This window comes from Notolabrus celidotus, chromosome 2 (assembly GCF_009762535.1).
Source record: "Notolabrus celidotus isolate fNotCel1 chromosome 2, fNotCel1.pri, whole genome shotgun sequence".
Lineage (NCBI taxonomy): Eukaryota > Metazoa > Chordata > Actinopteri > Labriformes > Labridae > Notolabrus > Notolabrus celidotus.
In genome coordinates this window covers 19,598,227-19,619,014 of record NC_048273.1, presented here as the reverse complement: position 1 = coordinate 19,619,014, position 20,788 = coordinate 19,598,227, and the positions used below count along the sequence as shown (strand labels likewise).

The 20,788-nt window shown below is 40.0% G+C and overlaps 2 protein-coding genes across 3 annotated transcripts in view; one reads left to right on the top strand and one right to left on the bottom strand.

Annotated features, from left to right (window-relative positions):
- p3h2 (prolyl 3-hydroxylase 2) overlaps window positions 1-15,263 on the top strand; it is a 65,601-nt gene extending 50,338 nt beyond the window's left edge. Inside the window, exons 4-15 of the mRNA XM_034709912.1 lie at window positions 4,531-4,662; window positions 6,980-7,107; window positions 10,606-10,695; window positions 11,074-11,114; window positions 11,507-11,598; window positions 11,727-11,854; window positions 12,089-12,184; window positions 12,355-12,505; window positions 12,757-12,874; window positions 12,971-13,046; window positions 13,232-13,372; window positions 13,973-15,263. Of these exons, the coding sequence (XP_034565803.1) occupies window positions 4,531-4,662; window positions 6,980-7,107; window positions 10,606-10,695; window positions 11,074-11,114; window positions 11,507-11,598; window positions 11,727-11,854; window positions 12,089-12,184; window positions 12,355-12,505; window positions 12,757-12,874; window positions 12,971-13,046; window positions 13,232-13,372; window positions 13,973-14,065 (1,286 nt within the window). The 3' untranslated portion in view covers window positions 14,066-15,263. The remainder of the gene's footprint in view (window positions 1-4,530; window positions 4,663-6,979; window positions 7,108-10,605; window positions 10,696-11,073; window positions 11,115-11,506; window positions 11,599-11,726; window positions 11,855-12,088; window positions 12,185-12,354; window positions 12,506-12,756; window positions 12,875-12,970; window positions 13,047-13,231; window positions 13,373-13,972) is intronic.
- Window positions 15,260-20,210, bottom strand: ccdc181 (coiled-coil domain containing 181). Of its 2 annotated transcripts, none has more exons than XM_034709928.1 (6): window positions 19,991-20,210; window positions 18,695-18,840; window positions 17,402-18,367; window positions 17,153-17,299; window positions 16,288-16,445; window positions 15,260-16,021 (listed from the first exon to the last, which is right to left on the bottom strand). In XM_034709928.1, the coding sequence occupies exons 2-6, from the start codon at window positions 18,794-18,796 to the stop codon at window positions 15,850-15,852; spliced, it is 1,545 nt and encodes a 514-aa protein (XP_034565819.1). In that variant the 5' UTR covers window positions 18,797-18,840; window positions 19,991-20,210; the 3' UTR covers window positions 15,260-15,849. The 2 variants fall into 2 exon arrangements, with proteins under 2 accessions (XP_034565819.1, XP_034565811.1); XM_034709920.1 differs by having other exon boundaries at window positions 16,288-16,448; window positions 19,991-20,209.
- Between the last annotated feature and the right edge of the window lie 578 nt (window positions 20,211-20,788).

Below are 20,788 nucleotides of genomic sequence, written 5' to 3'. Positions count from 1 at the left end.
CCCCCATGTTGAAAAACAGTTCAGTGTGCCAAGTTTATTGGCCAGAAGTTTGTCAGAGATAAAAAAGGTGTAAATAAACGTCTGACTGTAAACACTTCAGAGAAGATTGATGGGTACAAGTCAGAGATGCGATCACTCAGTTTAATGTGCGGCAAAAACAAATATGTTCTGAACACAAGCATGGGACAGAGGCGTACGGCTCTGGCTCAGATTTGGGGGATCCAGCAAACCTGCATCAGTTTTTCATTGTTGTGAGGCTTACCACAGCACAGGCCTCCTTTATTATCAAATTAACTGGAAGATTACAAACAGAAAACAAAGGACAGTTCTTTTTTAATTCAGTACATGTTCAAAATGTAAGGATTTATGGTCTCCATTTGGCAAGATAATCTGATTGTTGACTTAAATAAGCGAGCACCTTTTATATCACAATACAGACCTTTAGAGTCTTTAAAATGATGTTGCTCAAGATGCCATTTAGATGATCTTAGCAGATGTAACAGACTGATGCCTCAAACTAGAGCCTGCTGATCTGACTGTCCGTATAAATAAAGCCTGAATGTGTTCAGTCACAGACTTGAGATTTAATTTTGGTTCATCAGAGCAGATTAACAGCTTGGACCAGAGCAAAGAGAGAAGTCCCTCTGACTCACAACTCTTCCTCTCTCTCTCTCATCTTCTTTTCTTTTTCTCTCTCTCTCATCTCACTTCACCTTGTTGTTTTACCTTAATGCTTAAACTTCAGGGGTCTTTTAATTTTGTTGTTTTTGTTTATTTATTACAAATATGAGGTGCTATTTTTGTGCTGAATCCCACTCAAGACAGTGCGTTGTGCTTTTAGTCCTGTTATGTGCTCTCAGTCTCAGAGGCTTCTTCTGTGTATCTTAACAACAATCCTTTAAATCAAAAATAACTTCATTTATATTTATGTTTACAAATTTTTCCTCTTCCTTTTTTTTTTTTTCTTTTTTTAAGTTATATTTTGGGGCTTTTTGCCTTTATTTTTAGGACAGCTAAAGAGAGACGGGAAATGTGGGGAGAAGAGAGCAGGGGAAGACATGCAACAATTGATCGCGAGCGGTTAGGAGTCGAACCGGCGACCTCTGCGACAAGGACTATAGCCTCTGTATGTGGGGCGCTTAGACCACTAGACCACCAGCACCCCATTCTCTTCCTTTTTTGATAGTACAGCTTCCTGTTGATGCATGAATTAAATTGGGAACTTAAACATTTGGCTCGCCTCTTAACACACCACCTGAAAACCTTTCAGAACAGTCCATGCTTTTAATGCAGTTCAAGCTTTCAGCTGTATTTCATTGGAATTTATACAAAGCAATTGTTTGAATTCAAAGAAAGTAAACTACTTATTGTTACTTATTGAATGTACTTAAAGTAGTATGCACGTATAAATAAATCAAAATAAAATGCAACGCAACAGTTGAGGAATAATCTAAATCAGCTCCTGTGTGGATGTGTATTCTTGTGTAGAATCACCTATTCTGAGCGGCCCGTACATCATGTTACAACCAAAATGTGAAATGATCTAATTGTGGAATCAACTGATCAAAAATGCAGATGACAGAATAAACAAGAAAGTAGTTATGTGGAGCAAACTAAATAACTCTTCATAGGCAAAACAGCTCTTTTTTGTGGATATGCTGTTTATCAACAGGAATAAGCTGTGCTGTAATGTTAAGATAAGCGTTTGCTGAAATTCAAAGGAGTACAGTTTTAATGTATTCTGTCCAAGCCAAAACGGAGACATATGTGCAGATCATAGAGAATTCATCTCTGAAATATATGTAACATCTTGTTTACTTAGAAGCCAGAGATCCTCAGTCACACAGTTAAGATCTGGTGTACTCCTTCGGATCATTCAGGTCAGCTGATTCAAAAATATTGCAGAGGAAAGCAGACTTTGTGAACTGTGTGACTTAGTGGAAACGATTCTTTTTGTACTGTACAAAGTAAATTATAATGACCCAAGTGAGTTATTCTGTCCCGAGACTGCTGGTCAAAAATGTATATTGTGGTTGCCAGAGGAGCAAAAAGTGGAATAGCTATTTAAGTTTGATGCACCATTTTTGTGTCAAAAGCCTAGAAAAGAAGACAAGGAAGTCCTTATATTAGTGATTATTTTGTTTTCATTTTCCATCTCTGCTCTGTGACAATGAATACACCTGCTGGGCACTCTGACTCTGGATTGTATAAATTCAGTGTTATGCAAGCCTATGCAGGCTGGGTGTTAAAACAAAGGTATGACACAATAATAAAATAAGAACTACAAACTTCTGTGTTAATCAAATCGCTTCTATTATTTAGATAGCCTTCATAAAAGTGTCTTGCACCACATTTCAATTGTATGGACCCTGTTTTAGTTTGATTGTTTACATCATTTAGTGCTGCCAGAAGAAGTCTGAGGACTCTTCACTGAATCCAGTGTCTTTTTTGTGGAGGGATGTGTACTCACCACTAAACTCTTACACCCGATCATCATTATGTGAATCTAATGTTACCCGTTTACATCAAACATGCCCCGTGGTGCTTTTGTTGACACGAGTCAGGGCTTTCCTCTCTAAAGTTGTGTCGTAGTAGCCACAGATTAGTTTCTTACGAGTGTGTGTTGTTTCTGAAATGTTCAGCCTCCGCTTTATAAACACAGAAGAGACAGATAATGAGTTTTGTCTGGGCTTTGTTTTACTTACAGCCAGTGGATTATTTTACATAGCACCACTAAAGTGGAGTCTGAGGTTATGTTGTGTATTTATGTTAAGATGTATGGCCTGAATCTGTTACAGTATGTGTGTGATCTTGTAAGGATCTTATAGAATTGCTTCCTCGTGTAGCTGCTTCATGTTCAGAGGAAAATCTGTTGAATTCAGGAACGGGGTCCCTCTACTGTATTCAGACTCAAACACTCTTCTCCTCTGAGACCCGTCGAAGACCAAAACAGACCTCAACTCTGCTCCAACCCTGCAGCTGCTGGAGAGTGACCTCACTGTACATTCATGCTCTCACAACACACACACGCACACACACGCATGCTGTCATCATCTCTGCTAGATCAACACAAGGAAAGACATGGTAAACAGCACCCTGCGAAACCTCGATCAAACGTGAGGATTCATCACGGACACCAGAACACTGCACTGTCAAAATGTATCCAACCAGCTGTTAAAAAAAATTTGGATTTATGACAGTTTGATCTGAATCGACAAGTCAACCTGAATCCTTTTTTTTTATTATTCTTAAGAGGAACAAGACAATGGGAGAAAAGCCACTAATGTACTTTCAGAGTGATATTCAGCATCTGTTTTATACAAAGCTCTCACTCATGGAGCATGAGGGTATGTTTTGTAATTTCTCATCTTAATGGCAAAATTTATATTACACATTAGAAAAATACAACTTATTTCTGATCATCATTCTTTTTGCCTTTTGGTCTCCAGACATGTTGTTGCCTTGATGCCAAACAGATTTGTCAGCAGCCAAAGGAAATTAGTCTCATAATTTCAAATCCTTGAGCTGAAGATCAGCTGCTGGTAATTTCCAGTCAACAACCTCTAATGCTTACAAGTCATTCATTATTTCCTGCTGTTTTTCTTGCTTGTTAATCAGAACTCTGCCTTCAACCTGAGCTGATTATTCACTGATAATCTCAAAGCAATAAGCATGAGCTGGCTCTGTTAAAGTGACCATGTCAAATCGATGCTATACATTTACAAAGGTGCACAGAGTCTTATAACTGAGTTCACAGGCCCGACAGTATAGAGCCATAACAATCTGTAACTGTAGTACAAAGAGCTGGTAGTCTGATGTTTGATTGTAAGTGAAGGTATTAATACTGTCGCAAAATAATTATCGACAATAATTTGTCTTTGTTTGTAAGAACACACAAGAAAACATTTTGGAAAGTTTTCTTAGATAATTCATACATTTTACATACAAACAATTTTGGGACACATTCATGCAAAATTTGAGGTTCTCTGTTTTGAAATACTGAAAAATCTGAGGGAGTGTTTTTAGTTTGGAATGACTTCTCTTTTCTCCTTTTGAGTTATTTCATCTATCTTTTTAAAAACAGAAAAGTGTAAAACACCTATAGGCATGTTTTTTTTTTTATAAAAATGACAAGTTTCACAATAGGTTTCATGTTTAAAGTTGAAGATGTGTACGATACTTAACCCTTAAAGACCTAGACCATTTTTGGGGGCACCAGACTCTCTTGAATTTATTTTGAATATGCTGAATGAGACAAATGTGATATCAATGGAAAGCTGAGAATGTCCACTGTAAGTGAGTTTTCAAAGCTTGTTGATAGGATTAGCGGTTCAGAAGTTATCAAACATTTAAGAACAAGTAGCCACCGTCTGCTGTCTCGGTCTTTGAGGGCTACCTGTTTGAATAACAAAGTGGACCAACATCCACCAACATTCAGTTTATGCCAGACAAGAAGCTAAATGCTACATTTCAGAGGTGGCTTCCTCCTCTTAGCATCTGTTGATCTGACCTGAACCCCTTTCGTTACAGATCACTTCACCCAGGTGTTGCACTGTGAACACGAGTGTGTTCGAGACCTCGCCACCCGACCAGGCCGCCTCTCGCCCATGGAAAACTACCTGCCTCTGCACTACGACTACCTGCAGTTTGCCTATTACCAGGGTGAGTTTTCACAGGCTTTATATACAGATCAATTACACACCTGGGATGAAATTCAAAGGCTTGAATGAACAGTTCTGAGTGTGCTTGGTGTGATCATGAACATCCACCCAAAAAACACACACATGCTCATACGGGAACTCACTGGGACCACAGGGAGCAGCAGACAGGTTGAGTCAGTGAGCAGCATAATGATCACACCCTGTATTAATGTCACTGTGTTGTAGATAATATGCTAAAATATGTGGGCGTATCCAGTCTGTTGCTCTCAGGTGTGTTTGTTTCTGTGAGTGCATTTGTGTTACTGTGTGTGTGTGTGTGTGTGTGTGTGTGTGTGTGTGTGTGTGTGTGTGTGTGTGTGTGTGTGTGTGTGTAAGTGTAAGTGTAAGTGTAAGTGTGAGTGTGAGTGTGAGTGTGAGTGAGAGAGAGAGAGAGAGAGAGAGAGAGAGAGAGGTTAAAATGAACAATGAATGGATGTCCGTAAACATTCTGTTGTAATACAGTTATGAAATGCTCTTCTAGACACGTGTGTTGGCACAGACACAAAGCGTTTTGGGAAAGAGTGTGCTGGGTGGTACAGTGGTACTGAGAACACCAGATTACACTTAATAAGCATTTGGCTCTAATAAAACAAAGTGGATCTTCTGCTTCTGTGGAAACCCACCGACTGAATGCTTTGATTCATAAAGAACAGGAGTGTATTTGCTTTGGTGTGTGTGCTTGTGTGTGTAATTCAGTGGAAGCCTGGAAAGCTTTCATTGCTCACATTTTTTAAAGTGTCTGAGTGAGTCAGCCTACCAAACTCGCCATTTTCTCTTCTTTTCATAGTCTTTTGGAATTTAAGTGCCAGTTACTTGTTGCTGTAACTCAGTAATCTTAGTTCTCTAATGCCCATCATCACAGAGGTTTGCTGAGTTTAAACCAAGCTGCTACCTCCGATGTTGAGAAATGAAGCAGATGTGGAAGTGCTGAAAACTGCAGTTCTTCAAGTGTCCACTTGAGGCTGGCTGCGGAGACATTGAAACCATGTATACACCAAGCGGCAACCTCCAGTCTAAAAATATGAGTCCAATGCGGAAGTGCTAAAAACTGCAGATCATCGAGGATCCGCTTGAGGCTGGCTCCAGAAGTACCGGAAACCACATACACATGAATGGGAAAAAGACGATCTTTACAGCAGAAATAAACATGTTTACAGCCTGGTTCAAAAGACGAGTGTAGTCTGGATAGGTAATTTCTCGATCGGCACACACTGTACGTTGGGTGAATTTTTTTCTAACGCTGCGCTTTCGAAGATATTAAGATTACGGGTCTTCCAATGAAAGCTGACTTGATTGACAGGTGGGAACACTGTAGCTGTTGGCTAGGAGGCTCAACGCCCACCTCGTTACGTCGCAATTGCTCGACAGCAGCAATATGGCTGCCACCGCCGCCTGGCCTCAAAACAGCGCTTGAGAAACTGATGGGTGACGTCACGGATACTACAACCATTTTTTGTACTGTCTATGGTATACACCAATTAAAAAAAGCCGATCTTAACAACAAAAATAAACATGTTTAAAGCCTGGTTGAAAAAATGGTTTTGGTCTGACTAGGTAATTTCTTTTACTGCTCACACTTTTTGTGGAGTGATTTTTCCTTGTAACTTATTGGTTTTGAAAATATTGAAATTAAAAGATTTGCATAATTAGGGGCATGACGTATTTGACTGACAGGCAGGCACACTTTAGCTGTTAAGAAGGAGGCTCAAAGCCCGCCAATTCCACCTCTTTGCGTCAAGTTAGGTCGACCAAAAGACAATAGGCTTCAAAGCTGCGCTTCAGAAACCTTTGGGTCACATCACGGACGACATTGGCCATCTCCCAGAGCCCTCTCACTGTGCTTTAGCTGCTGCATTTTCCCCCCAAAAGAATCCTCAGAGACGTGTTTTGTTCTACGAAGCCGAAGTCTGCAGAGTCTAATTGATCTTAGAGCACACAGCTGACAGAAGCAGATACACTTCCTCAGGCTCTGCCAAGAAAGGAAATCTCTGTTTCACCCTGAACCTTTATGAGCTGGTACAGAATGTGTTTGTGTGTGCGCCTAACAGTATTAATGAAGAGCAGAAGTTGTCTAAGTGCTTGAAGATCAGTGCAATGAATACATGTGAAAGTGTGTGTGCAAATGTGTGCAGTGCATGGAGACAGTAGTGGACAATCCTGCTGACCAACCATTTGTGACCCCATCATTGATATAAAGCAAAACTCATTGTTTGCATTTCTGAGGTCAAATTGTTGAGACGCTGTATTTCAATGTGTTCCTTCTCTCTGTCTCTCTGCAGTGAACCAGCTGAAGGAAGCACTAGAGTGCGCTTTGACCTACCTGTTGTTCCACGAGGAAGAGGAGTTTGTTTCTGAAAACGTGGATTACTACAGAGAGGAGCTAGGACACAACGGCAAGCCAAAAGAGGTCAGGTCTATGAGCAGTTGTTCTTACTTGAGGATATCTTAATAAAAACCTAACCAGTATGCATTCCCAGGAACTCCCTCTGTGTTTCAATAACTGTGTAAACTCCACAAACACTGTGACGTTCAACCAAAAGTCCCAGGACCTTTGAAATGTACTACCCCCCAAGCAGGGGCTTTCAGGGGGGAGATTATCTACCCCTGATCTAAATTTGGACCCTGGTTCCTCCAGTCGAAACGCACATAGTTCAGGGTTAAAGTCCCTAGTTCCAAGGTAAAGTTCCTGCGGTCAAAAAACGCCTATTGACAGATACAGTAAACACTAGAATGAATACCTCAAGATGGATGATTTGTAACTCTTTAATTATACAGATATTTTGTTTTCTTAAAATGCTACTGTGTCTGTAAAAAAAAAACTGTCTATGAAAAATAGGGGACCAAAATAAAAGACTGGCTGAATTAGCAAGTGCTTATTATTGGGAAGAAAATTGATATTTCAATGCTATATTAATAAATTAAGTTCTGATTGTACTGTCTAATACCAGAGAGAAAAATCCCCAGCTTATCAAGCCTAAACTCTGAGCTCTGCATAAGCATATGGTAAAGTACTCATGTAGGCCTCGTCTTTTCATTTCCCATCTTTTCAGTGCACCACGTGGTGATTACAACAGTAAGGTTCAAAAACTACTGTAAACACACAAATTGAAAGGATGACAGATACATGTAAAAAGAAAAGGTAGACAGAGCTTCAGATATTAAATTAAATCAGCAGATTAGAAAAAATATGGAGAGTCAGGATTTAAGGAGCCAGAACAGCATGTTCACTTTTTGGGGATTAACTGGTAGGATACATGAGACAACCTTGAACGTCATAAAGTATCGCTGAGCTTCCAGTTATTTAAATAACATAACGTATGTAGAGATTTTGTTTTGTAGCTAAGGATTTTCCACTCTTAAGAGGAACCACTGTAATGTTATGGGGCCAAAATTGGTACATGTAATATGAGCAGTGAATTGAGGGGAAAAGGCATTAAAATAATATGAGCAGATGTGTGAGGAACTACTTAAGCAGTGGTGAGGAAGGGGAAGAGCGTGCAGGGAAAGCGTTTATTCAGAGGGAAAAGAGAAGTCAGGAGACAGCGGGCCGTTAGCTGTGTTTCTTGGATGAACATATAACTTGCAGCTTGGCAGTAATCCCTTTTTAAAATTTGCTTTTCAAAATTTGCTTTTCACTCGCATGTGTTCTCCATCCAGCTGGAAGAATTAAGCCAATTTAGCCCTGTCAACGTGTTTACGACAAAATATTTTTTCCTGTGGGCTTGCTTATTTCCTGGTATCCACAACATCTGCAGCAATTAAAAGGTTGAATGTTTGCATGCTAGAGAAAATTTAATTTTGGTAGTCTAGTTTCTTCTCAGCCACTTCAACTGAACATTTTTCCTCTTTAAACTCTGATCACCTGCTTTGACAAGTCAAGCAGTGCCTTGTTGAAGTCCCAACTACACCTCTCTTTCCTAGAAAGCCTGGTCCCAGCAGGACTGTGTGAATGTGTGAGTGTCCGTATGTGTGTGTCAGATAAAGGGAGGCTGGAGCAGACGCGTTAGAGCCCATGCTCATGTTTTTCTACTCATAGCTTACATTTTTCTAGCCCTCAAGTCTTTCCAGTCCCGTCAGTCGCTGGCCGTCAGAAGGCCCCTCTCCTCTCTGCATCCACTCCTCCCTCCAGCTCATTTACAGAGTCAGATCTCAGTGCCAGCCCCGCATGTCTCCCTGCCAAAGAATCTGTCCTTTCAGGAACCATGAAGGAGGAGGATAAGTCATGTCAGAGTGCCCACAGAAGTTTCTGGAACAATTTGAGGGAGAGTTTGCATTAAGAGTAGTGGAAAAAGAGGGCCCTACAAGAAAAACACCACTGGATGCTCGAGTTTCATAATACTTATTGACGGGGCCTCGTCCCCCAAGAAGCCACCACAAAGTGTCTCCATCCTTCTCTCACAAATGTAGGGTTACAGCGCATCAACACTCAGATGCATACACATCACCTGCATGTATTTATGCATAGAAGTGGATAAAGCATTGAATTTAAGGTGCTGTTTATTCCTAACTGCTTGGTGTAGTTTAAAGCCAAAAAAATGTGCTACCAAACTATCTTGATCTTCAAATAGCTGTTACATTGTTTGGTAAGAGAAGCAGCAAATGGCAGAAAAACTGTATCTATGGGGTAGTTGTGCAATACCCCTACCCTAAAAAGTATGGCAGTGGTCCGTATGAAGGCAAATCAAAATATACACGTTTCTTTGAAGGTACAATTTCCAGCTCTAGAGTTGTTTTTAATGTTAGCTACAAATTCTATCATTTTTTTGTGTGTAGATTTCCATTAAATAAAATCAAATATGAAACACACTTGGAAGTCAGTATCATCCACCTTATCAGATTTGTTGGATATGGACATACCATGTCTGCCTAGAATGCTGCTTCTTAATGACACCTCATCACTGAGCCTGTCCTCCACTCAGACCCATATTCTATTAGTGGGGTTGACTGCAGCTAAAAAAATGCTAGCCTTGCACTGTAAGCCTCCTTTCACACTCACGCGTACCCAGTGGCTGCAAACATTTTTGAGCATAATATACATGGAGTTGTCTGTAGCAAAAATACATGGGGCTGGTCAGAAAACAATCCGAACCTGGACCTCTGCGGCTGCAATGGTTAAAGACTTACTGGGATGAAAAATGTGTACTTATGTGTGACTTTTTGTTTATTTACTTATTTATTTATGTATTGTTTGTATTTTATTTTCTTTACCTTCACCTACTGAACACAGAGGAGACTAGAGTATTACATACTGTACTGATGTATATACCTTAAGTAACAATGTAGAAGATTTTGCTGGGATAAGAGGGAGGGGGCTGTCGCCATATGGGGGGAGGTTCTAGTGGGGTGTTTAAAGAGAAATGCTTACAACCTGTTGTACTACTGCCTTTGAAATATGTCATGCCCTTCTCTTTGAAATAAAAAACAATTGATAAGCAGTGGTGAAAAGGGCCCTGAAATTGAGGTTGTAGGAAATGCCAGTACCAAAAGTGAAGTTAGTGGACACAGGCCCTCAAAATGGTGGGAGTGGACATTATGACATAGAACAGCATTTTGGAGAACCCATCTATGTGTTTTTGAAACCAGAAGAGGACAAATTTGTCTTGAAAGTTTTCAAGGAAGAGGGTCTGAACATGAGAAAAGTACAACGTTTTGTGATGAGCTTTAAAGTATGAAAGATCGATATTAAACCATAAATAGTCATATGCACAGAAAACAAGGAAAACAGATGAAAAGATTGTAAAATCTCTTCAGCTGAAACAGTATAGAACATTTCTTTATGGTATTTTAAAGTTTGGTTTTTTTCTTCTTGTAAGACATTTAATTCTCCCACGAACATCTCTCATTAATTTACATTAATGTTAAAAACTTAATAAACATTAACTCATTCTTGTGGTTGTGTTTGCAGAGAGCTGCGTGGTACTTAAGGAGACACAAACAGGAACTGGAGCTCCTTCTGATTGGCAGTACAACCATGGGTGTGGAATTTACTGAGGGGGTGAGTAAATAGATTACAGCATCTTTCCAAAGCTTCATCATTTTTCATGTGCAACGTGAAACTCAAAGCAGATTGAAGTCTTTATATACCAACCAGTGGCCTGTAATTCTGAGTTATGCCCAAATCTAAAAATAGATTGTGTACTTTAATGGGCAGTTATCTATAAACCAGTCCATGTGTCTTAGTTCTTCCACTGAGTGTGTGTGAACCATTAATGTACCCCTGCTGCTGCCGCTGACTCAAAGGAGGGTAACAGGTGTCTGGCTCAGTCCTTAACACGGGACTACCTCCTCAGCCTACAGCGACACCTGCTGGCCATACACGCACATGTTGTATTTCAAGTTTCAGTATAGATCATAATGTCTTTCTTTCTTGCAGAATTATTGGAGCAGTACAGGTCGAAGAGATGACTCAAACAGGTTAGAGAACTGTGCATTATACATATTTTAAATGTGCTGCAATTTGTATTTTTGTGTCAAAAGGGAATACATACGGTCTCTTCTTGTGACAAAATCATACAAACTATAATCCCACTCTGCAGTTCTCCTCATAAAACGAGGGAGAATGTTGCACACATGGAGAGTATTTATTGGCCTTACATTCATTAGGTGGCCAGTAACACAACTTGAAAGCATGAAAAATGTTGCAAAAATAGAAAACTGTCTGCTAATAACTTCATCATTTGAACTTTAACGATAGCGTGAGTGTTCACAGCTGGTCTCTGTTGCTTCTTAGAGACAAATAAAGTCACTGATTGTAATTTAAAAAGAATAATTGACTCCTAATGATCGGTGCCTCCCTGTTCTTCCAGGATTCCCTCAGGAACTGACGGCTGGATGGAGTATGTTCCCATTTCAGAGAAGAAAAACGTCATTGTTGCTCCTCGACAACAGCTCAAAGAAGGTAGCTGCAGCAAGAGATCAAGCTGGATAAGGGTTATTTTACTTAGAGAAAGTCTGCACTGCTCTGTAGTCAAATCTTGAGATAACACACTGCATACTTTAAATAGCACTGCTCTGTGATCTTTGTAGGAGGCCCCTTGGTGTACAACAGTGTGCAGCTGGTGCAGAACTCTGCGGCCTTGAACGGGACCCAGCGGGTGCTGCTGGATCATGTCATATCTGAAGAGGAGTGTTCAGACCTCAGACACTTGGCACATGTAAGGACATTACACAACATTAATAAGAGAATTTTTTTTTACTGGAACTGTCAGAGATGATCATAAATCATATCAAGTAGGTTTAGTCTTGGCTCAAAGTTTTTAAACCACTTCAGATCTGAAAGTTGTTCCTGACTGATGATGAATGGGTGTATGCTTAGTGTGTGAGCCTGTACCTGAGACTTAAATCTGTCTGCTTTCTTTTCTTTTCCTTTATTTTTTCAAATCTTCCAGGCTGTTACCATGGCAGGAGATGGTTACAGAGGAAGGATGTCTCCACATACTCCAAATGAGAAGTTTGAGGGAGCCACTGTGCTCAAAACCCTGCAGGTACACTAACCAATCATCAAAAACTGCATCTTCTAAAAGGACTGCATCCATTCAAAAGTTTCAGAACTATTTCAATTTATAAACCTAGTCATAACAAATAAACTGAGAGACCTGCAACTTACAATTCCAAAAAACACACCCTAATAGTCTCTCCTTTTCCTTCTTTGCAGTACGGCTACGAGGGCAGAGTGCCGATGAGGAGTGCTCGTCTGTTTTACGATATCAGTGAGCGAGCGAGACGGATCATTGAGTCGTACTTCGTGCTGAACTCCACCCTGCACTTCTCCTACACACACCTGGTGTGTCGGACAGCCATCACAGGTCGCTCACACAAAGAAACACTTAAACACAAACATCATTATCTGTTAGAAATCTTAATCACAGCAACATAGAACCTTATGAGCTTACATTCCTGTGCTTCATTACCGTCAATATAGCCTCAGCCCTGCAACATTAGATTTGTCATCTTGATGTTTTACGTTCTGTGTTATAGATTTTGAACCTGGACAAGTGTGGATACTGTGTCCTGATAGTGGTTTTATGCTTTGTGTGTGGTGGTGTATTGCTCACAGGTCAGCAGGATCACAGGAACGACCTGAGCCATCCAATCCACGCTGACAACTGTCTGCTGGACCCCGAGGCCAATGAGTGCTGGAAGGAGCCTCCAGCATACACATACAGAGACTACAGGTACGAGGCTGAGGGCACAGTTAAAACAAATTAGCATCTTACTCAAATAAATGTAGCACCTTTGCTAATCTATGCTCTACTTTTTTTTATTTCCAGTGCACTGTTATATCTGAACGGAGATTTTGAAGGAGGGGAGTTCATATTCACAGAGATGGATGCCAAAACAGTTACAGTAAGATGCAAAATTAACTTCAGCCCTTTGTTGCATGTCATCTCCTACTCATTTCCTGTCTCTCCTCAGCTGTCCTATGCAATCAAGGCAAAATGGCCCAAAAAGTAACTTTTAAAAAGTGTTTCAGCAGGATGAGGATTTTAGCCTCATCTCTGTTTTTACTCTGTTTCTGTCAACCCCTTCAGGCATCAGTAAAGCCAAAGTGTGGCAGGATGGTGGGTTTCTCCTCAGGAGGGGAGAATCCACACGGAGTGAAGGCCGTCACAAGTGGGCAGAGGTGTGCTGTGGCTCTCTGGTTCACACTGGACCCGCTCTTCAGAGAACTGGTAAACTACTCTCTCATTTAAAAAACACATCTAACAAATATGCATAATGTTGAGTTACACATTTTCACCTACATCCTTTTTATTCACTAGCTATTCATTTATTGTAATTTTTCAAAAGAAAACATATAATTATGACCAAAATTCACTTACTTCATACAGATGTCAGGGCTGAAATGCATTTAGCTGTGATTTATGGTTGTATCAGATTCAGTGTTGGTAGGTTGCTGGACCACTTTGGTGCAAATTGGTTTGGATAAAATACTGCACAAACTCTTATGGTCATGTAAATACAGTTGTCAGATATAGACGGTGCTGGGATGACTTTATTATGTTGAACAAACCCATGTCTGTGTGACAGGCACTGCAGACCACTGGAACAAATAGACCTCACAGCAGCCACCACCTGATCATATAACCAGATTCTTTATGTATTGAATTTCTGTGTTTTGACTATCTTGAGTATAATAATTGTTCTAGCTTGAATATGAAGTGTCCATTTAAAGAAAAAAAAATCTCAATTGATGATCTGTCTAAACCTAAATCACCCTTATGATTTACTTTTCTCCCCCTCTCTCTCTTTTCCCCTTATGTGTCCACCAGGAGAGACTACAAGCGGACGAGGTGATCCAGGCATTGGACACACAGACAGTTTGGGGTCACGGCCTCAACATCAACCCTAAAGATGAACTATAGAAGCAGACAAACACCCCATCCCAACTCCTTCCAACAAATCCTATTATATATTTTAAATATGTCTTGAACTGAGCTTTGGATAAGAACATTTCTATTTTTGTACTGTTTGAAGTGCAAGGTTATTAATATTGTCATATTTTATTGTCAGCAGTGTGTTGTTGTTTATCGTTTCATGTTCAGTACTTGAGTTATCCTTGTTCTTGTCTTTCCTTCCAGTGACAACTTCTATTATAGTGAGACATCTAGTTCACGTCGTGTAGATGTCTTTTGGGAGCATAGACTATAAGACTGCTCATATCTGTAAATCTCACTTAACTGTGAAGACGCCAAAGAGAAGAACGGTGGCTGAAAATGTTTTTTTTCTTGTTGTGCACAAAATATTCAAAATATACAGAGATTAAAAAGTAGCTCAGTTTCAGAGGTCAGTAGTTGATATGATCGCATCAGAAAATGGTACTTTTACTCTTCTATTATTCCATCATCTTAAACATTACATTATTTAATACTGTTTATCAATAACTGAGTGCCAGTAATAAGTCCCTCATGTAGGCAGTGCACTGTTTTCCTAATCTGGGTATCTCATTTTTAAATCATACAAAGACGTAAAAGAGAGGGATGTTCTAATATGCTGAATATTTAATGACCATGCACTCTATCTTCCTCTGTGTGTCAATCTGAAACTGTCTTTTCGTCCACCCTTCCCTTGTTGTTGTTGTTCTTGTTGGTCTTGTTGTTATTGTTGTATTTGTTGTTGATGTGATGAATTGTTCCTGGGCACACAGAGCACAATACTGGTTTAACTGTTCACTGACATGAAATCATGATGTATGTGTTTATTTTTATTTATGTGTTTTTAATAACAGACAACCGTCTGCATTAATAAGAGGAGCTTTTATTCATAAAAGGTATCAATCGTTCCTGTTTAAAGGAATATCTATTTGTTTGGTTTTGTATGTCTTTAATTTGTGTTGATGATACAGGTGATAGGCCAAGTCGTGCACTGTAAATCCATCGTAGGTAAACATACAGAGTAGCTTTTTTTTCTTACTTAGATTCAACCTGCTAACCAGCAACGTAGTCCTGTTGTGTTTATGAAGTTGGACACTTCTGTTTCACTGATATTTAATTCTGAAATGCTGTAGCACAAGAACATGTATTTATACATGCCTATAAATTAAAAATATATTCCATGTCTTTACTTACTCTGTTTTATTTGTACGTGACATACAGTGATACATCATTTGTTATATTTCTCATGTAAGAATTCCCTTTACATAACAGAGCTGAGTCAATACTTGTGTCTCATGTCCCCTATGTGAATAGTATAATCCTCTTGCACCTGTGTATTTCTTCCCTTTACATTTCCAGTTCAACAAACCAGTTGTAAAATTAAATCTAATCTTATTGTTTGTCTAAATAACACTCTGATAAAAGGCAAACAGTGCGGCTCTCATGTTTGAGCTGCTCAGCACAGCAGGTTTATGAAGAGCTCCGTTTAAAGTAAAGTGCATCCGCTACTACATAAAATATATACAGTAAAAAAATAACATCCACTCAATGCATTTGAACACAACTTAAAATATTCCTGGTATATTAATTACCCAGACATGTTAACACTCAGTAGAGGTCACTGCGGTAACAGTTTTTTGAACACAGCACAGAGATAAAAACAAACACACAAACTGGTGTGACGTAACGTCCTGTTCATGTTTAAATTACTGTTTGATAAAACGTGAATACAATAATTATTTTGAAGTGCTGATGGCCTGTTTGGTTTCACTTTTTCAGTAGCGGTAAGCCAGCTGTTCAGTAAATCTGAATGGCTTGTTTTCATTCATGGTACACATCAGGTCTCTCATGCGTCGTGCACGTCGCTCCTCCAGCACCAACCTGCGGGAGCGCTCTCGAGCTGCCTGCTGCTCCACTCGCTTCTCTACCCGCTTTCGCTTCAGCCACCTGGGGATGGAGGAAAAACAGGGACAAAGTGTAAAAAAAACAAAAAACATTGTAACACATTGAATATTACAGATTATGGATAATCAAAAAAATGTTACTACACTGTCTTTTGACATGTCACACTTATTCTATATAAAAACAGTCAAATTTTTTAAGACTCATGCCATAGAATCAAATACTGATGGAAAAAAGTGAATGGATTATATGGGAGTTCTTCTATATATTGCTACAGCTTATGCTGAATAAAAAGGTAGAAGTGAACTCACACTTTAAAGGCACGTTCACACTCCTCACGGCTGCGTAACAGGTACCCACTGTCCTCCTCAAGCTTCTTTATCTCCTGCAGCTGTTTCTCTTTCTGCTGCTGCTCCTGTTTCCTCTGAAGCCACACCCGGAATGACTCCTCAGGGTCACAGCAGTCCCTCTGCTTTATGTATACAGAAACACATCCAGTCACAAAGTGGAAACAAAAAAATAACATAAAACAAAATTCATTACAGAAATCTTCATAAATTAGAGAAGCTTTGTAGGCAAGTTAGCAAAAAATCATCTGATTATCTGTTGATGACTTAAAGCTTCTGAGAGGAGGCTTCAGCTGTTTATGAAACAAACTGAAATTTATACTGATGCCTCTTTTTGACCCAGTGGAGCAAACTAGACCATGAGTAAAAGCTTGACTATTTCCATAACTGTTATTTTCAATGCCACTAGGCAGATTTCAGATGAGGGGACTAACAGCACACTCCCAAAACAGCCTTCACATCACAGATTAACGCTGAGTGACATGTTTTACTACTAAAAGAAAGCAAGTTGGTACTTTTGGTCAGAAAAAATGTTTCAGGACCACATGTACAGGACCAGAGCAACAAAAAAATAAAAGAGGTAGTGCTTCATCCACAGGGAGCGCCAAAAATGACACAAACAGTAAAAACTGTAATAATAATAATAATAATAATAATAATTATTATTATTATTATTATTATTATTATTATTATTATTATTATTATTATAGGGGGAGGAGGAGTACACATTTTTACTAACATCCAATAAGTCAATGCACTAAATCAAGCCTTCATCGCAGCTCTTCACAACCAACATTTGGTAGGTTGGTGCGCCCCCTTGTGGTCATACCTTAGAATTCATTCTCTCCATCTCCTGGGCTCTGTGGATCCTTCTCTCCACATGAAGCTGCTCCCTCTTCCTCAACATCCAGGCCTTAAATGCCAGCTCATTGTCCTGCCTCTTAATCTCCTCCTCATCACGCTTCCTCTGCTCATCCTGACACAGGAATCAGGAAAGAATACATCAATTTAAGACATAAATATTTCACATCACACACTTTTTCTGAGTCTTAAAATTTACCACAGTTTATTTTCCTACCTCTCTTGCCAGCCTCTCCCTCCTCTCCTGGATCCTCTGCAGCAGCTCTTTCTGCTGCGGGGAGAGGGTGTAGGTCACTTGACAGGATGTCCCCGTGGCCGACTGAACCCGTCGCTTGCTGCTGTTGTTGCTGTTGCTGCTGTTGCTCCGGCCTCCTCCTCTCTGGCTGTGGCTGGCTGAGCTGGGCCGGCTCCTGGGCTGAGCTGGAGGTCTTGGGGCACAAGGCTGATTCAACCCTCCTTGCTGGAGGGGGGAAGAGGAGGACCTCGGAATCTTACTGCTGCTTTCAATGTGGGTTAGGGAGCGTGAATAGTCACTGCTTGCTATGGGAGGCAGAAGAAGCCCTTGACTCTCCACCTCTTTCAGGCTGACCAGATCAAACTTACCGTCCTTTTCTACAAGGACTCTGCCTTCTTTCACGCCCTGCTCTCCAACAGATCCTTCAAATCGTAAACTTCCCTCCCTTGGAGAAAGTTTGAGCTCTGAAAGCTTCCCTGATACCTCAGTCTCTGCCTCAGAAACTTTATTTCTATCCTGGCTGTTCTTTGCTCCTTCCACCTCACCACCATCTTTCTCAAACTGTATAGGAGGCACCACCAGATCCACCAGCTTGTCTTTAAAATGCAGTCGCCTGCGTCTCGTCATGTCTGGAGCCTCCTGGTCCCGCAGCTCCCGGTTCGCCTGCTGGATCTTCTCTTGTATGTACTTCTTCTCCTCTTCCGTCTGCTCATCTATCCCAGGAGGTGGAGGGACCACAGGCAAAGACTTGTTGGGGCTGTCTCTGTCTGAGTCGTACTCTAACGGATCCATAGGGGAGGGCCACCGCTCTTCATCATCCTCCACCTCTTCTGTTTTGTTTCCTTGCCCCTCTTCCTTGAATTTTTTCGGATTTCTTTTCATTCCTCGTTTTTCATCAGCCTCCAGTTCTCTATCGATTTCCGCCTCTATGTCGTCATAGTCAGGATCCTGTGGGAGGGAAATTCTTTTAACGGGTCTAAATGTGAATGAATGAACAGTATCAATACTCAGCAGGTAATTGCAGATGTGATAACAGACATGTGTTAGTGTGTTCATCAATATTGCATCCAGCAGCAGCGGCACGGTGAAAGTGTGTCACTGTATGTGCACAGAGTTGAAAGAGAGACATGCCAGCCTGAGTAACTCAACACTTTTCTCAGTCATACTTTTTACAGAGCAAGGTGAGCAGCACCCAGTCTGCAGACATCAGAGAAGCACTTCAAAGCAAGTTTCAGAAGTAAAGAACAAGAACAAGAACAAGGAGGTCTGATGTACCTGATCCACACTCCGGCCTTCCTCACTGATCAACCAGTCCAGATCCTTCTCAAAGTCATCCTCATATTCTTCCTGAGTCTTTGTGCAAATCACCTCACTCATAATCCTTACCAAGGGAGAATCAGTGGAATAAAAATCTGATATTCCTTCAAATCAAGCAAAGAAGACAAAGAAATGTCAGGCATAAGGAAGATATAACCAGGAAATATGCTCTTGGTATTAACAGTAGCAAAATGATTCTTCCATTGGGCCATTATTTCCTCTTTGTCTACATACTAAATGGCAAGGCCTCTACATAGCTAATTGGGTTCCACGTGGATTAAATTGGAACACTTGTGATGTCCTTCTCACTTGTCCTCCTGTACCAACTTAAGGACAAAACTCAAACTGTTTTTGCTCCACTGCAAACTTTTTTCTTCAGTGTGTGTGTGTGTTTAACAAGGACTGCAGTCCCAGTGGCCTCTGATTGTCAGATTTATCATTTTCTAAGTGATTCAAATTGGTAAAATTAAGCAATTTTAGGTCACAATAACTTTTAAAAACACCATATACAAAGTTTATTGGGTTCTAAAATGTTTAATCTCTGAGTTCTAGTGTAAGTATGATTTTAAATATCCTGCTATCATAAATATACCATTCACATGATGGTATTTGACAACCAAAATAAGGGGATGGACTTCTTGGGGTGGCAATGCTAGACATCCTACAGTAGGCTATATGGTGTATATATCCTACAGTGAAGTTAAATACAGATCAGGGTGTCACCTCTACTTTTTATGTGAGCTTTAGACAATCAAGTTAGGAACGCAGTGTAACAAGCATTATATTGTAGGAGTTATACATTTTTGTTTGACACCTTGGTCTTCAGAGTTCATTGATTAGTATTTTGGTACACTCACCAAGAGGCTTAAGAAATGTATTGTACTATCCAGATTCCCACTTATTAATAGGCCTAGCTTCTCAATCACATTATGCTTCATGTCCAGGTAAAAAATGATTTAAATAATTTAAATGTCTCCATCTGCTGGTTACAAAGTAGTACTACTTGGTTATCAGAAAACACATTTCCTTGTATTATTGTGACACATTTGCCCCTTCTGCTGGCATAAAGGGTTTATGTTTATAAAGACAATAATCCAGTTTATTTTTACAGCTCTGCTAGCTGTAAAAATAAACTGGACATAAATGATCTAAGGAGTGCATTCCGCGTCTATATGGATAATGTAACGCTAGATAACTTTCCTCTGAGAATAAATAACACTACAAATGTGTTTAAGTGGTTGAGAGTATACTCACCACCAGCAGCAGCAGGTCCCTGCGTAGTAATCCAGTCGTGTTAAAAGCGACAAAAAGAGACATCCAGTCGGGTTACTTTGTGACTTACTCTATATTTAAGTGGCCCACATTTTGCCTGGCTGTCTATGGAGCAACACTTGTGCACATAATCTGCTTCTAGTCCCTCTGCAGCACTAAAAGGTTTAATAGACCCGTCGTCATAGAGACCTACAACACGCTTTACTACTAGCGCATGCGCACGAAGGAAACGAGCGCAACAAAACTCGCTCCTAAGTAATAAAATCTCCATGTACACACAATAAGGGAGAGAGCAATTGCAATTATTTTAAACAGTTAATGAACTAGATTGAATAAATGAGGTGCATTGCATCGATTTTTAACATTTTAAAGGTGTCTGCTCTGTGAGAAAGAATTTGATTAAATAGTATTAAATACAACCTCGACTGACGATGGTCAATGTCTACTCTGGCCGACAACACATGCCCTCTGGACAGGGCACCACTCAGCCAGTCAATTACTTTATTTTGGTGCTATAGTAAGTCCATGGACAAAATGATAAAGGGTAACATATCTTCACTGACTTCATAATGGTGGGATCTTTTGGACTGTTGAACGGGTAAAGGATATGTCACGTAAACAGATTGTAATACAACAATATTTCTACTAGAGTTATGTTTAGACGAAATTTTGAAAGTATTTCCATATTTACGTCTGAAGACTTAGAATATATCATAACAAAATTACAATCCATCGTATAATCAATCAATCAAGCTTTATTTATGTAGAACCTTTCATACA